We start from the raw sequence: 15,495 nt of genomic DNA, 5'->3' as shown, positions 1-15,495 counted from the left end.
TGTGGTAAGTTTTGGATAACGAGAAATGGGTGAACCAGTTCTCGTTGATTCCAGTTCAGTTTTAGGTTAATGACTCCTTCTGCGGTCATTACCTGTGAACTATTGGGAACTAATGGAAAGCGGAAAGCTTTTTTAATTAGTTCTAGACCAACGTGTTTGTGAACCAAGGTTTCGTAGAAAGCTCGGTTAATTGCTGATTTATCTGTCCACAGAGACAGTACAGCATCGTTGGTGTGGGACCCTTGGATCTCTACACCCTTAACTACCAGTGGTAGGTAGTGTTTGGTGGACTCTGACAGCTCCAGCTCACAGAGGAGGCTGTCTTGTTGAGTCAGAGTTTGGACCTCTTGGTGGGTCTCTTTGGTTTCACATGGTGTCAGAGGAGTACTCACCGGGCTCGTGTCCTCGGCTGAGGAGTCCTTTGTGCCTTCCGCGGTACCTGCTGTTGGGCAGTCTGTGTCACACTCCGGAGGCGTATCTATTGGCAGTGGTTTGCTCACTGTTGTCCACATTGTTTGATCACCATAATCTATAATCGCGTTAAAGCGATTTATAAAATCCTGGCCAACCAAAAATGGGAATGAGTCAACATGAGTCACGTGTACCGGGTGGTACAGTGTCATATTGCCAATCTGCATGTGAACCATTGCTATAGCTGTCAGGGTTGTTTTATTCTCTGAAAGACCCTGCATTTCTATAGCACAATCAGATAGAGGTATTATCCTGTTTTTCTCGGCTGCGGCTGTCCTCAGCTCCTCGAACAGTTTAGCTGACATAATTGTTATGTCTGCCCCACCGTCCAGGAGTGCTTCGTGTGTGAGGACACCTTCGAGTGTTACTGACAGGTACGCCTTTTTGGCGGCCCCCTTTCTGATAAAGTTACACAGAAACCTCTTGGGTTTTTTCTGGCGCTTCTTCATGCGTTCAGAAGTGCTTGTGTAATCTTGGTTTGTCTGAACCGTCAGCACAGCTGTAGCTGTTTCTGCGTGTTCAGCTTGCGATGACTCGTCATCGTTTGTGTGTGTGATTACCCCCCTTTCATCCGATTAGGGGTTGTTTGAGGCAACAACAGCAACGTCTTGGTGTGTTTCACCGACGTCTGTAGTGTTGTCATTCGCGCCCAGAGATGTAATAGTGAGTACCTCACTGCATAGTGCTTTTGGTCGGCTTCCCTTGTCAGTGTGTTTCAAGTCTTCTAACATTTCACGCAATTTTTCTGTCTCTTCCGAGCTCAGAGGTGGAGGGCCTTTTTTCTGGGACTTTTGTGATTTTTTTCGCCTCGGGACGTTTCGTCCGAGGTGGGAGGCGGCTAGGTACGTCTTTTTGGGGTTCCTCTCGGTTCCCATTTTTTTGCGTCCTCCGCTGATCCCATTTACGATAATCACGTTCGTCCTCTGAAGGAGGAGCCTTTTTGTCCCAGCGTGCACCTTCATGATGCGGTTTGTTAGTCTGAAAATACTGCCTTTTTTCTCCTTTTTTAGGAGGAGGTGGCGATGAACGCCTTCCTTCTAATTCTAGGGAGTGGGGTTTAACCTTTACACCAGGAAACACTTCTATGGGCGTCTTGGCATGAGAACGTGCCTCAAACACATTCACAGCGCACTGTTTAATCTCACTGATGGATTTTTCTCTGTAATTTGCCATCATTTGCACTGACGTTTGTATGTCAGGGTGGAGATTTTTGCTGAAAACAAATTTAAAACCTTCTTCTTCCTCCATCCCGGTTTCATTTCTGTTACCAAAATAAGCTTGGAAGATTCTTTTGTAATAAACTTTTGGATGTTCAGCTTTACCCTGCGTGACCTTTTCTGCGGCTGGGTATCCAGCTGGTTCTGTGCAGGAGTCGTATTCTTTGATCAGAGCTTCACACAGAAGTTTGTAATCCCTTCTCGTTGCATCTGGTAGACGCTCGATGAAGGTAAACACCTCTCTGTCTGACGTGAGTCGTATCAGACTGATCTTATCTTCTACCGTAGCATTAGGATAAGATCTCAATCTGAAATCCAGATCTCTGAGGTACGCTTTTGTTCCAGATGAGCCCATCGGTCCAGGAACAAAGCGTTGTACATATTTTGAGATTTTTTGCAAGTCATCCATTGATGGAGAAGATATCAATGGTCTCACATGCGTGATCAGAGTTGGGGGTGTTACTCTGCCCGTTTGTGTAGGTGTTTGGATGGGTCTAAAAGCACCGGGTGAGTAAAGAGGTCGTTGAGGTTTTGGTGTATTACCCCGACTCTGTTCAGGGTCTGGTTTGGATTCCCTGTCACCTTGCCCAACTTTCTGACCTTTATCCGTTGCTGCTATTAGTTTCTCCTCACATTTTTTTAAATGTTCCTGGGATGTACAATAGTCATCTTCTAAACACATATGTAGCTGTTGTAGATTTTGTTTATCTATTTTGCATTGTTCCAGTTCCATTTTTGCGAGCTGCAACTGTCTTTGTAGCTGTACATTGTCTGAGCACGCAGCTTCGTATTGACGGTCTTTTTCTTTAATCTTTTCATAAGATTTTGTTTCTAATGACGCCTGCATTTCTGCGAGCTCCTCCTCATGTCTTTTAGACATCCAGACAAGGCGTTCCGACCGTTCATCCAATTCAGCTTTTAGAAACAGAGAGATTTTTGCTAACCGTTCTTGGCTATGCTTTTTACTCTCTGGCCCTAATGTTCCTGCGGCTAGACTTTCCAGCTCTTCTTGTCTTTGAAGTTCATTGAGTTGTTGTAATTGCTGTATTTCCTTGCCAATAAGTGGAGTTGTTAAAATATGTAAGGCCCCCAAAATGATATCATCATTTGTTTGGGGTTTTAAAGGGTTCTCTTCTTCTTCGTCGCTTGTCATTTTTCTTCTATTTAAAGATTAAACAGGAGAATTTTAATGTTTTAGGTTTTTCAAAATAAATAAAATCAGCAAAGTCTCTTTGTCTGATATATTTACTTTTATTTAGTGATTTATCAATTAAACGTGCACTATCCTTTTAGCAAATGAGTAAACTTTTTCCAACTTTGTGAATATCTGTAACTGTTTCTATTTTTTAAAAAGTTAACTTTTATTTTGTACCTTATTTTTAAGGGATTACCAGTGAATAAAAACTTTGGTAAATGCTCTTTGCATAAATACCTTTATAACTTTTAAAATGCAAGATAACAGTATTTATTCAGCTTTGAGGAACGTTTATTAACTCAAAAATGCCTTTTAAAAAGAAAATACGTTCAATTTCACTAAAATATCCTAAAAAGCGAAGTGAAAACCTGTGTTCTCAAGTTTCTCCAGAAGATGGCAGAACAACCTTAATAATTTTAACTCAGACACTGTTGGTGTTGTCCAGTAGGGGAGCTATCACTTCCTGTGGCGTCCGGTCGTTAGCTGTTAGCTAAAAATTAGCATCGGCTAGACTCGGTTAAAACCAACATTTCTGAACGGATTTTTTACACAAACGTGGCAAACTTTCAACAAGCACGACTTTATAGCATGAACATGAGTTTTTTGGGACAATATTGCAGCTTTATTTAGTGATTTTAAGCACGGCAAAGCTCATTTCCGACATGGAGGAAGTGACGTGACACGTCACTCATCCGGTCGTTAGCTGTTAGCTTAAAATTAGCATTGCTAGCGTTGTTCAAAAACATCATTTAATGACGGATTTTAAACTCAAACGCGGCGAAATTTCAGCGAGTATGCTTCGAAGAACTTAACCAGCGTATCAAAATACACTTTTAAAGCGCTTTTCAGCTTTAAAAAGCAGATTTTATTTCCCTATGAAAACGAATTTTCATTTCCGGGTCACGTGACTGAAATCACCAATGACAGAGCAGCGCAGGGGTGAGAGGAAATGACGTAGCCACGTCAGTCAACCTTTCAGCGAATCAGAGCGCTCCACAACAGCAATATTCAACCAATCACGAAACGTTTGCAACCAGCATGCTAGATTAGCGTGAACTAAAATTCGTCAACCTTTCGTCTCTTAAACTGTCAAAATGCACTTTTTCTGTTAATAATTGTAACGTTTAACTCTCTGGGCTGCACGGAGTCGGCGCTCCGTGGCACAACGTCTTTTAAACCGTTTAAAAACAACTCGTTCGAACTTTTTTCAGAACCGAGCCTGTCCAACAACCGGACCTCCGTCCGTTTGGACCACAGTTTAAACAGAATAACGTTTCCCACAGCTCATAAGCTTAGCTACACATAACAGACGTACAATTTCAGCTTTCACAAGACATATGACACTATTTCAGCTTTTAACATCACTAGCCCAACGCTTAAAACATGCAGCGTTTTGACTTCAAAGCGGCGCAGCTTCTTCAGCGCGCTGCGTTCAATCACAGCTGACAACTGTTATTTTTCTTTATGCCAACATGTAAAAAATCAATCTTTACACGAATTTACAGTCATTTATGAGCACGTTATGGGCCACCAAATGTAGTATGTCATATGCTGGATATATTCATACTTTTTCACGAGTTCTTCATCTTTCTGACTGTGTAAATGTCGTGCATTGAATTTAACAGAAATGCGAACGAGAGACGTTATTATCTTTGACCCATCAAAATGAATGCGGTCATTTATTTTCAGAATCAAAGTTTAACATCAAGCATTTACATTAATTTGGCAAAATATGAAAATAATAACAGACAAGTTTCACAGATAATGGACATCAATCACACGGCGGTGATTGAGGACTTTGCTTCAGATATCTCTAAGATATCTGTCAAATGAATTTAGGAGAAAGGAGAGTTTAAGATGGAAGATGGAGATTTATCTTACAGAGAGATTTGTGAGGGAATTAATCTGTTTGACCAGAAACGTGCACGCTCCTTCAGATCTCAGCTTGCGACGGTACGCTTGGTCGAAGTGGACTGTTACCTGGTTGATGATAGGTCAGCGTCGGTATAGGATCCTCCTTTGACTCTTTCAGCGTCTCCGTTGAGAGCAGCTGAAATCCTTCGAGAGTCGTGCGAGGTTATTCAAACAGAAGTTATAATCCCAAAACGTCTCTGGATCATCCTGAATGCGTTTGCATCCAAGAACTCTGAACTCCTTTCATCTCCTTAGCACTCTCTATCAGACTTCCGACATCAGACTCTAGAGAACCGGGAAGTTGCCACATTTTAAATGAGTTGACTTCCGGGTCAATTTAGAGCTTTCTGATTCGTGGATGGACCAGAATAGAGGTGTGTTTTGTGACGTAAGATGTTATCAAAAGTCAAGGGCAGAGAATGAGATTGCTTAACAGACAGAAAAGATTATTGGAGAAACACCAGACTTCGTGGAGTCAAACTCCTATTATCTTCTGAAAAAGTTTAAACATGACATTTCTTCTCAGTAAACATTTTAGTTGACCGAGACTCGACCTTTAACATACTTACAAAACTTGCTCATTGAAGACAGAAAATCAAGAAATGCATATTAACCTGATTTCTTCTTTGAATGAGGAATAAAAATCATTACTTACTGTTTATGTAAAATAAAAATGAGTAGTTCTCTTCAACCTGTAAGCATTGAGTGAACTGTAGTTCTCTTCAACCTGTAAGCATTGAGTGAACTAACACAATTTGATTATCAAACATTTGTAAAATAGTAATGATCATAGAGGATTGTCTTTTCTACTTGATTAATTCAAGAAAGAAAGTCTCCAGATGGCTCAAACTGTATTTCTGGATGCAGATCAATGAAATAACAGTCTCTGTCCATCTGGTCAGTTCTTAAGGTCAAGTGTTTCGACCTTAGGCTTATTACTTCAGGTTAGGTTCACTACATAAATTTCATGCACAATATCAAGCCATTCTTCTATGGTAGGAGGTTCAACTTTCAGGCATTTTTGCGTAATAGCCTTTTTACTGGCTGCCATAAGTAGACCAGACAATTTTCTATCATTTCTATTCAACTTCTGTTGTACATCACCCATATACATAGTAGTGCATTTAAAAGGAATCTCAACTCCAAGTCATATTCTGCATTTCATCCCAGAAACGTCCAATAACATGACCTCCCCAAAAGATGTGCTCGTGTGTGGTCCCCCTAGTCCCACATAATCTTCAGCAGAAATCTCCACCGCTTCGATGTCTTCTCTGAATCAGTTTGATGAAAAACCTAACAATGTTTTTCCAACAGAACTCTCGCCATGCATTTGATGCTGTGAAGGTCCACTGAAGCTGGCGTATGTTTTCCCATGTTTGAGCTGGGATCAGTGCGTTTAGTTCAGCCTTCCACTTCTTCCTGATGTAGTCCATATTCCCTTGTTTCGAGAGCTGAATTCCATTGTATAGCTTGGAGATTACTTTGTTAAATTGTCCCAGTTTCATTAATGACAAGAAGACCTCCAAAAATCCCACATTACAACTACTCGAGGCATTTTTCAGATTTTGGTTAAAATGATGTCTGATCTTGAAGAGAAGTTAGATTTTTGTGGACCGTACTCATTTTGTAAAGCCTCAAAACGTCTACATGTCCCCTTGTGGAGGAATGAATTATAGCAGATATCTAGAAATTATTCTGTCCCATTCTTGAAATTATTTGAGAGGTATTTTGATTGGGAGGCATTGAAAGTAGTAAGGTGTGCGTGGGAGAACATTCATTCTGACTGATTCTATCTTAGAGCTCAAGTTTTGGGGAGTGGTGGCGCAGAGGTTAGAGAGGTGGGCTTGTGATCCGAAGATCGCCGGTTCACGCCCCGGCCCCGACAACATCAAAATTGTGGGTGGGGTAGGTGAAACACCCACACTTGCCCCCACCCTCATTCGCCCCACTCTGGGCCCATGAGCAAGGCCCTTAACCCCCACCATGTGCTCCCTAAACAGGTCTCTCTTGAAAATGAGTTCTCGTGGCTCAATGAGACTAACCTGGATAAATAAAAGTTCAGAAAGAGAATTATATTCCATCTATGGAGATCAGATTTTATATTTGAAACCAAAGGCCGATAATTAACCCCAAACATCTGAGAGTTGTCTTTGTGCAGTTTAATCCCCAAATACTTAATAAAATCATTCTCCCACTTCCACATATATTTATTTTTTAGTTCTTTTGTTGGGTTAAAGTTGAATGTTAACACTTGAGTTTTATTTATATTGATTTTATAACCAGAATATTGGCCATATTCTTCCAACACAGTCGATTTTGGGAGTGTTTGAGCAGGTTGTGTTAAAGCTATTAGAAGATCATCTGCTAACAGGGCCAGTTTCTCCATTTGAAGTCACTACACCCTTTATGTCGGGCCTTTGTCGAATCCAGCGGCTTAAAGGTTCAATGGAAAGTGTGAAGCGGAGAGGTGAGGCACAGCATCCTTGTCTCGTTCCTCTCTGTAAATGAGTCTGTCAAGTCCCTGGTGATTTTAATTCGGGTCGTTGGTTTAATCATATAATGCTGCCAGTGTGTTGATGATAATGTTGTAGAAGTTAAATTTTTTTCAAGAACTTTATACAGAAAAGACTATCTCACAGAATCAAGTGCTTTTTCTGCATTTCAACTTATTATCATAGAGTCCAATTTTTGTGTTTTTATCTCTTTCATGATATACAAAGTTCTCCTAAAACTATCTTGGGCTTGTCTTTGTCTAATGAAACCTGTTTGGTCATTGTGTATTAAATGTGGTAGTATGAACTGGAGTCTCTTTGATAATAAAGAAGTGAATAATTTGTGGTCAATGTTTAAGACACTCACAGGTCTGTAATTTCCACATTCCAATTTATCCCTTCCCTCTTTAGGGATAATAGAATTTATTACCTCTCTCCAGGGGGGGGGGGGGGGGGGGGGGGGTTGTATTATTTTCCAGCACCCAGTTGAACACCCTGACCAGAGTTGGGATTAAGAGCTCCTGCATGGATTTATACCACTCAGAGGTGAAGCTGTCTGCTCCTGGAGACCTCCCCCCCCCCCTTTATTTTTGTGATCGCTTCTTTTACTTCTTCATATGTTTCCTTGTTTGTCAGTTGACTATTCTGACTCTCTGTGACCCTGGGGAGCTGTATCAAATCTAAAGAAGTTTTATATTTGTTGGTCATCTGCTGCTTGAGGTTGTGTGTAGGTGCTCATAATATTTTTGGAAACACTGTTTAATACCTTCAGGACTTGTTTCTAATTGTTTTGTAGAGGGATTCTGTATTTTATGAATATTTATGTCTGCTTCTTGTTTTCCTAATTTGTATGATAAGAGCCTTAATGATTTCCCACCTGTCTCGTAGTAGTGCTGCTTAGACAAAATAAGCTTTTTCTGTATTTCAAATTTTTTTTAATATATTTCCTGCTTCAAGTCTAAAATTTTTGTCTTAGTTTCCTTTTTCAGAGTTGTTGAATGTTCAGTTTTGTAGTTTTTTTTTTTTTTCAATTCTTTGAGCTTATTTTGTTTAGTAATTTTCTCCTGAGAACAGATTGTTGATATCTTGCCTCTTATCACAGCTTTTAATGCATCCCCAAGTATTGGTGGTGTCACCTCCCCATTGTCATTAAGATCTAAGTAGGATCCAATTTCAAATGTCTGTTTTTTGTTAATTGTACTGTTGTTAAGGATGTTTGAGTTCATCTTCCAGGAAGTTAATTTCCTCTTGATCTCCAGGTTGACTGTCAAAATCACAGGGAAATGATCTGACAGGGTAGTAGAACCTATTTCACATTTCATTAATCTATGTAGATCTTTCCTAAAAGTAAAAAAAATATATATCCGAGAATAGACATTATGGCTTGGTGCATAGTGAGTGAAACCCCAAGAATTAGGATTGAACTCTTTCCCCACATCCACTATTCCCATTTCATTCATCAGAATTTTAATTTTTTTTGCTGATGTTGCTTGCATCAGGTTTGCTGTTAGAGGAATCTGTTTTTGTGTTTAGCCTGGTATATACTGGATTAAAATCACCACTGCATATTAGAAACTCTTGACAGTTTGTCATCAGTTCAAAAATGAATCTATAAAAGTCCCAGTTGCTAAATGATGGAACATATACATTTAGCAGATTCACCTCAGTACCATAAATTTTGCCTTTAACCAAAACAAATGTACCCTGTCTCTGTGTTTAGAGATACATTCAAAGTTTACTGTTCTAGAAATCAATCACCACTCCTCTCCGCCTTCCTGATCTATGGGAGGAAAAAGACGTACTTAAATCCTGATTTATTTAGTTTTGCATGTTCCAACATCATGCAGGTGTGATTCCTGCAAGAAAGCTTTTTGAATTTGGTCTTTCCTTAATTTTGATCATATTTTTCTCTCTTAATTGGGTTGAGTATGCCATTGATGTAAAGGAAGCCACTTTTCTTGTTCTATTCATCTATGTAATCCCACCCACCACTTCACTCCAGATTTCAGTAAGCCTCGCACTAATGGAAAGAAAACATAACCAGAAACTGAACAAATAACACATGAACTAAATTCAAACAAAACACATACATTTTGACTCCCAGTGTAGGGGTCTGTGAATTAGACCCTAGTGAGTGTCTCTGAAGATGATTTTAAGGGGAAGATCCCTCATGTCCTTCACATGAGGGGCCCTTGTCAGATGCATGGTGTACTTGAACCCAAAGATGACTGTTCAGTGGGATATCATTGTTTTTGGATAAAACTCACCTCTCAGTTATGACCATTACCCCTGAGGTCAGAGGGAGAGGGAGTCGGAACAAACCACAAAAGTGATTGAAGAATGATGGGATGCATAGCACAGCCCCAGCTTTCTGCCTACTGATTTACAGGGGGAGCGGGTGATGGTCGTCTGAAAGCTCGCAGCCTCTCCTTATAGCTGTCGTCTTGGACAGAAGTGGTCGTTCTCCTCTTTGTGCGCCTCACCGCTTTCCTCCAGGTCAGCTGCCAAATCTGTTCCACCAGTGTCTTTGGGGGGGGGTAGACAATCCTCACCTCGTAGCCTTTGGCCACCAGATCCTCTGTTGCTTCAAGGGTTTCATAGATTTTAGTCCCATTTTTGTATGACACTTTTAACCTGGCTTGAAAGAGCGTCTGGAATGGGACTTTGTTCTATCTCATCACTTTGCAGACCTCTGCATATTCTCTCCTCCTTTGATGGATCGGGTGAGGGTAGTCATGATCCATCTTAATTAGATTTTCATTCCATCTAAATCCCTTGCTGTGCCGTACCTTTTAGAGGATCGCTTATTTCGTCTTAAAACTCAGAAACTTTACTATGATGGAAAGAGATGCATGTTAGGCTGATTGGTAACTCTTAATTGTCCTTAGGTGTGAGTGAGAGAGTGAATGGTTGGTTGTCTCGTTTGTCTCTGTGTCCCTGTGATGGACTTGCGACCCGTCCAGGGTGTACCCCGCCCCTCGCACAGTGATTGCTGGACATGGGCACCGGCGACCCCCGTGACCCAAAATGGAAGAAGCGGGTAAAAAATAATGGATGGATGAAGAGAGATGGCACGTCTTCTGGTGGTCGAGGCCCCAGTGATTGATGTGCACGTTCATTATGGAGGTTAGCCAGATCATCGGAGAGCTTTAAACCGTCGCAGAGGAGATTCTCTATGAATGCCACCACTGCGGTGCATTCACTCTCGGCCCCCTCTGGAACGCTGTAAATCCTTATGTTTTCACACCTGGATCAACTCTCTAGCTCCATCAGCTGATGATCTAGCTGTATGTTCAACTTCAACATGTTGGTCAGAACCTCTTCTGTGTTCTGAGTTCTGTCCTCTAGCTTCCCAATGTGCTCTTCCGCTTCACTCAGTCTTATTTACTTTGGCGATTTCTTCTTTTATTGATTCCATTTGTTCTTTGTTTTCTTTTCAAAATCCCCTCAGCTCTTGTAGGATCTTTCATTCATTCAACCTTTATTTGTACAGGTTAATCCCATTGAGCCTCGAGGACTCATTTACAAGAGAGACCTGGTTTCAACACAGAATGATGACAACAATGGACAACAGCAACAACAATAGACAATTATAAAAGAGGCGTACATATATATAAATATTTTATAAATTAAAATAAGATGGCACAAAAGAAGCAAAAACAGCTAGATTATAAGGCGAATGTAGAGGATCAATTCCAGGTCGCCCATTGCTGTGGTTCTCTTGGTGTTAGCTCCTCCGCTACTTGTTAGTTTTAGCCTCTCATTCGCACCAGTTCCCTCCTGCCTCGTCGCCCAGTAGCAAAGTCAAACAGATATCCAAGTGAACGTCTAACCCCCTTCTCATTGTCACTTTAAAAATGTACAAATTACTCCGTTTGCTCTGGGGTTTACATAAAGTTACTTGGATTCCATCGGGAGCTCCCTCACCACGCAGCCATCACCACGTTGTTCCTACTGGAAATCCCGTTAAGCAGGACTTTTACTTGTTAAACCTCAGCAGTTGGGTCACACTGACCCAAATCTCAGAACCTTTTTAGAACTGTACTTTATTCAGGTTAGAGGAAGTTTCCTGCTGAGCTCAACAAAATGCCTTTATTGTACAGTATTTAAACATTATTCTGACTCTTCTGGCTGAGGGCTGTTTTAGTTTCTTGTTAACATCAGAACCAAGAATGGACTTGTTGCTTTTACAGTACTAAGGTCTCAGACCTAAAGGTCCAGGACCAGTCACTCTAAATAAAGAAATTCTTAGTTGCAGATACATTTTGAGGTCTCGGCCAGGGATATGATGGTGATGATCATGGTCTTTCTGTTTCTACAGGAGCTCCTAAACTGGACCATGAGACGTTCAGAGCTATTAAACCTGGGCTATCGTCGTACGCTGATGATCCACAGAAGGTACTGAAGCTTCCACTGCATTAGGGCTGTGCGATATTTAAAAAATATAGAGATAATTTAATTTGCAATATAAGATGAGACTATATCGATATAAACAATATAGTGTTATACTTGAAAATCCACCTGCTATATTTCATTCTCCCACGTGGCCCTTCCTTTCCCTCTCAACCCAGCCCCCTCGGGCCCCCATTTCCTGCTTCTCCAGGTGGGGTGGTACTGCTGGCATGTAGCAGCCACAGTTAGTCACAAAATTGAGAGAGCAGAGCAGCTGGTGAGCAGGGAAGAACATAATGGGTCTGTTATTTGGAGATAGTTCAGATTTAATTTGTCAAATGAGCAGCAGAAAAATGTTTTCTGTAGACGATGCCGAAAACAAGTCCCGACGAAAGGTTCGAGCACAACAAACCTTTTTCACCATTTAAAACGGCGCCATAAAGCAGAGCATTCATGCTTCAGCTCCGGCTGTGTGAAGTCTTCTCAGTTTCCTTCCCTGAAACAAACTACAGTACGAAACTCTTTTACCTGTGCTGTGCATAATGAGAGGAACGGAGAGGTGGCGCAACATTAATAAAGTGGCAGCTTATCATATCACTTAAGACACGGTCCCAGTCTCGACTGTAGAACAAGACAGCTAATGTTAGTCATCTTGTTAGCCACTGAGGACCATGTCTTTAGCGATATGATAAGCTACTGCTATATTAATGTTGCGCTACCTCTCGCTGTAAGACTTGAAAATCTGTGAAGTTCTCCTTTTTCTGCCCGTCTGCACAGCAAACTTCATGCGACCCCTCCTCCCTCACTGAATACAGCCTCTCACATGCTGCTTCACACACGCTTACTAACGTTGTGAAGGTGGTGCAGCTAGGGAGGATTATTATTTAATATATGTAAATAAATGTCTATAAAACAGACTTTAATATATGTAAATAGTTTATTTTTTAGACATTTATTTTGCACAGTTACAGCTGTTTGTTAATAAGGGTGCATTCACACCAGCCCTGTTTAGTCCGCTTTAATCGAACTCTAGCTCGTTTTCCTTGAAAGTCCGGTTCGTTGGGGGAGGCGTGAACGCTCCATCGAACTCTGTCACGGAACAAAAAGGCGAACTCTGGCCCGGGCTAAAACCTAGGTCTCGGTCCGGTAGAAGAGAACTCCAGCGCAGTTCTAGCACAGTGTGAATGTAAACAGACCAGACCCGCTCCACAGGGTAAACAAACGCGTATTTCTCTGACGTCATATGGAGCCGTCAGCTGCCTTGTGTGAAAAACAATATTCTCCATGGTCTTCTGTCTCATCTTCTGCTCATGCTGAGTTCATTTTTGAAAATTGACAAAATATAACTCCTAAAACTGCTAAAACTTGATGCCACTCCGTTTTTGTTTTTATTTACAGAAGAAGATGTGTCTTCAGAGGTTTTTGTGTTGTTTCTTTCAGTAGTTCTTGGTGCAGCGCCCCCACAGGCGAGCGGGGGAATAGGTTGGTTCAACAGGTTGACTGACTGCACAGTGCAGTGTGAATGCAAACGCACCAGCTCAAATGTAAACAAAAGGTCATGAATATTGGTCCCCAACCGAACCGAGTCTACCGGACTATCAGGTGTGAATGCACCCTAAATGTGCCTGTGTGACAAATGGGACAAATCTTTGACTCATAAATATATATTTGTTATGACTTTATGGAATGAAAAAAATATTGAGATATCGTATATCGTGATTTATCTTAAAAGTATTGAGATATTCATTTTAGTCCTTATCGCCCAGCCCTACACTGCACCAGTACAGAGACCAGAGGGGACCAGCAGAGGACAGAAGTGGGTATCTTGGACAAAAGATGACTGAAATAAAACAATTGTAAAGAGTTGGAAAATTATCCAAAACACAAAGACTGGGTTCAAATACAGAGAGCAGCACAGAGACACAAACTACAGAAACTGAATGCCGCGTTCTGAAAAACTTAGTTGTTGGTTAGTTGAAGAATCCAAACCCAAGTTGAAAGCTGAACGTAGCAGAATATCAGCCATAAGTATAAAAACAGTAGCTAAAAACCTAAAAGTAGTAAAAATCCAAACACTAAAACTAACAAAAAACTAGCTGAGAGCTAAACAGAACAAAAGCTAAGTGTCTTAACTGTCCATTGTCTCTGTCTTCAGTGTTCTGCAGGTATCATGGAGCTCCTGAATGTGGCGAAGTCCAGTGTACCTCTCTCCATGTGGACCAGAACCCCTGTGGTTCTAAAAGCCACAGCGGGTCTGAGACTGCTGCCTGGACAGAAGGCTGACCAGCTGCTGGACACAGTGAGACACGCCTCAACTGCAGTCGCTGCCTTTTAATTTTTTTCAATAAAATTATTAGTTTGAAAAGGAAATCAAACCCATGGAGCTGATGAAGGCTGCTCCTCCTCCTCCTTTTCATCCTGGTTCTGGATCCAGAGAAGTAAAAGTTGTTAAGTGTTTAATCAGCTCTAACGGGTCAGCAGCAGAGAGCCAGAACAGGATTTAATTTGCAGCTTGGCTCTGATGAGACTGGACCTGGTTCAGCAGATTACCCCCTGAGAGGGGGCGGGGTTTAAATGCGCCATTAAAATCTAAATAAATCTAATCAAACAGAATCAGCCGCTCCTCTCCTGGTCTCAGTGTGAGCACAGATTAAACTCAAACAGGTGTTCGGTTTTGAAGTCCGTTTGTGTTCGGGTTCAGATAATCCTGGAAATGTTTCATAAATTCAAACAAATATCTGACGTGTTCTTCAGAGAACGTCACGGTTCTGAGAGGATGTTCCCTGTCTTTGTCTCGGATCATTAAATAAACATCAGACAGAGACCACCTGAGTCTAAACTAGAAGCAGACTTTAAATCAGGATTTAATTTATCTGGAGGAAAAACCGACCCAAACCAATCGTCACAATTTGATCACCTGTTGAGTCTCACCTGGATTATTTATACGAATGTTCCGCTGGAAGACTCCGCCCACACAGAGCATTTAGAACCTTATCAGAACCGAACACTGACTCACAGAACTTCTCTAGAACCCTGCACTGAGTGAGATCTCATCAAACATTTGTCCTGAACCTGTCGGCCTCAGAGCCAGACCAGTTTGGATCAGAACCAGAAAACTAATAAACCAGTCAGAACTTTTCATAGGAGTTCAAACGCTACAGCTTTTACAGACAGATGTTTGTTGTTTACAGCTGCCTCTGTTGTTGTTTACTTCCTGTTGGTTTTTGTTGTTGACACTTGTCTTTTCCAGGTGAGGGTTCTGTTCCAGGAGTCCCCCTTCCTGTCCCGAGAGGACAGCGTGTCCATCATGGATGGAACCGATGAAGGTACACAGGTCCTCACTGATCAGAGGACAACTCTAAACCTGATACAAAACCTAATGCAGGGTGATGGACCAGGTCTGTTCTGGTCTGGACCAGGTCAGCCTGTCTGTTCAGAAAGTCTGCTCTGGTTGAGCAGCTTTGGTCCAGTCCAGATCAGCAAATGATGGACAGGTTCTGGGAACCTTCAGGGAAAGCAGCAGGCAGAGTTGGATCACATTTGTGTCTTCCTTGACAGTAGCACCACCAGTTAAACAAAAATTAAATGTTTCTCGAGTAATGGGCCCAGGTCAGTTTATGACTCAGAACCAGACTGACATCCCCCTGTTCTCCAAATGTTCAGGTGAGGAGGACTCGAGTGTTTCTGTCCCATAGTCAGACTGTTCAGAAGACCCTCAGAAGGTCTGGAGGACTGCTGATCCAGAACCACTGATATATGGAGTCTGGATCACTGAGGGGAAAATGTAAAGAAATTAGTCATGGCCTTAAAGCCA

The 15,495-nt window shown here is 41.5% G+C and overlaps 1 protein-coding gene across 1 annotated transcript in view; it reads left to right on the top strand.

Annotated features, from left to right (window-relative positions):
* The window catches only part of entpd6 (ectonucleoside triphosphate diphosphohydrolase 6), a 45,815-nt gene that overhangs the window by 10,555 nt on the left and 19,765 nt on the right, over positions 1-15,495 (top strand). Inside the window, exons 3-5 of the mRNA XM_037680688.1 lie at positions 11,611-11,687; positions 13,837-13,980; positions 14,932-15,007. Of these exons, the coding sequence (XP_037536616.1) occupies positions 11,611-11,687; positions 13,837-13,980; positions 14,932-15,007 (297 nt within the window). The remainder of the gene's footprint in view (positions 1-11,610; positions 11,688-13,836; positions 13,981-14,931; positions 15,008-15,495) is intronic.

Source organism: Nematolebias whitei, chromosome 1, assembly GCF_014905685.2.
Source record: "Nematolebias whitei isolate Nwh7 chromosome 1, NemWhi1, whole genome shotgun sequence".
Taxonomy (NCBI): Eukaryota; Metazoa; Chordata; class Actinopteri; order Cyprinodontiformes; family Rivulidae; genus Nematolebias; species Nematolebias whitei.
The sequence above is the reverse complement of the archived record's forward strand: the minus strand, read 5'-3'. Positions and strand labels throughout refer to the sequence as shown.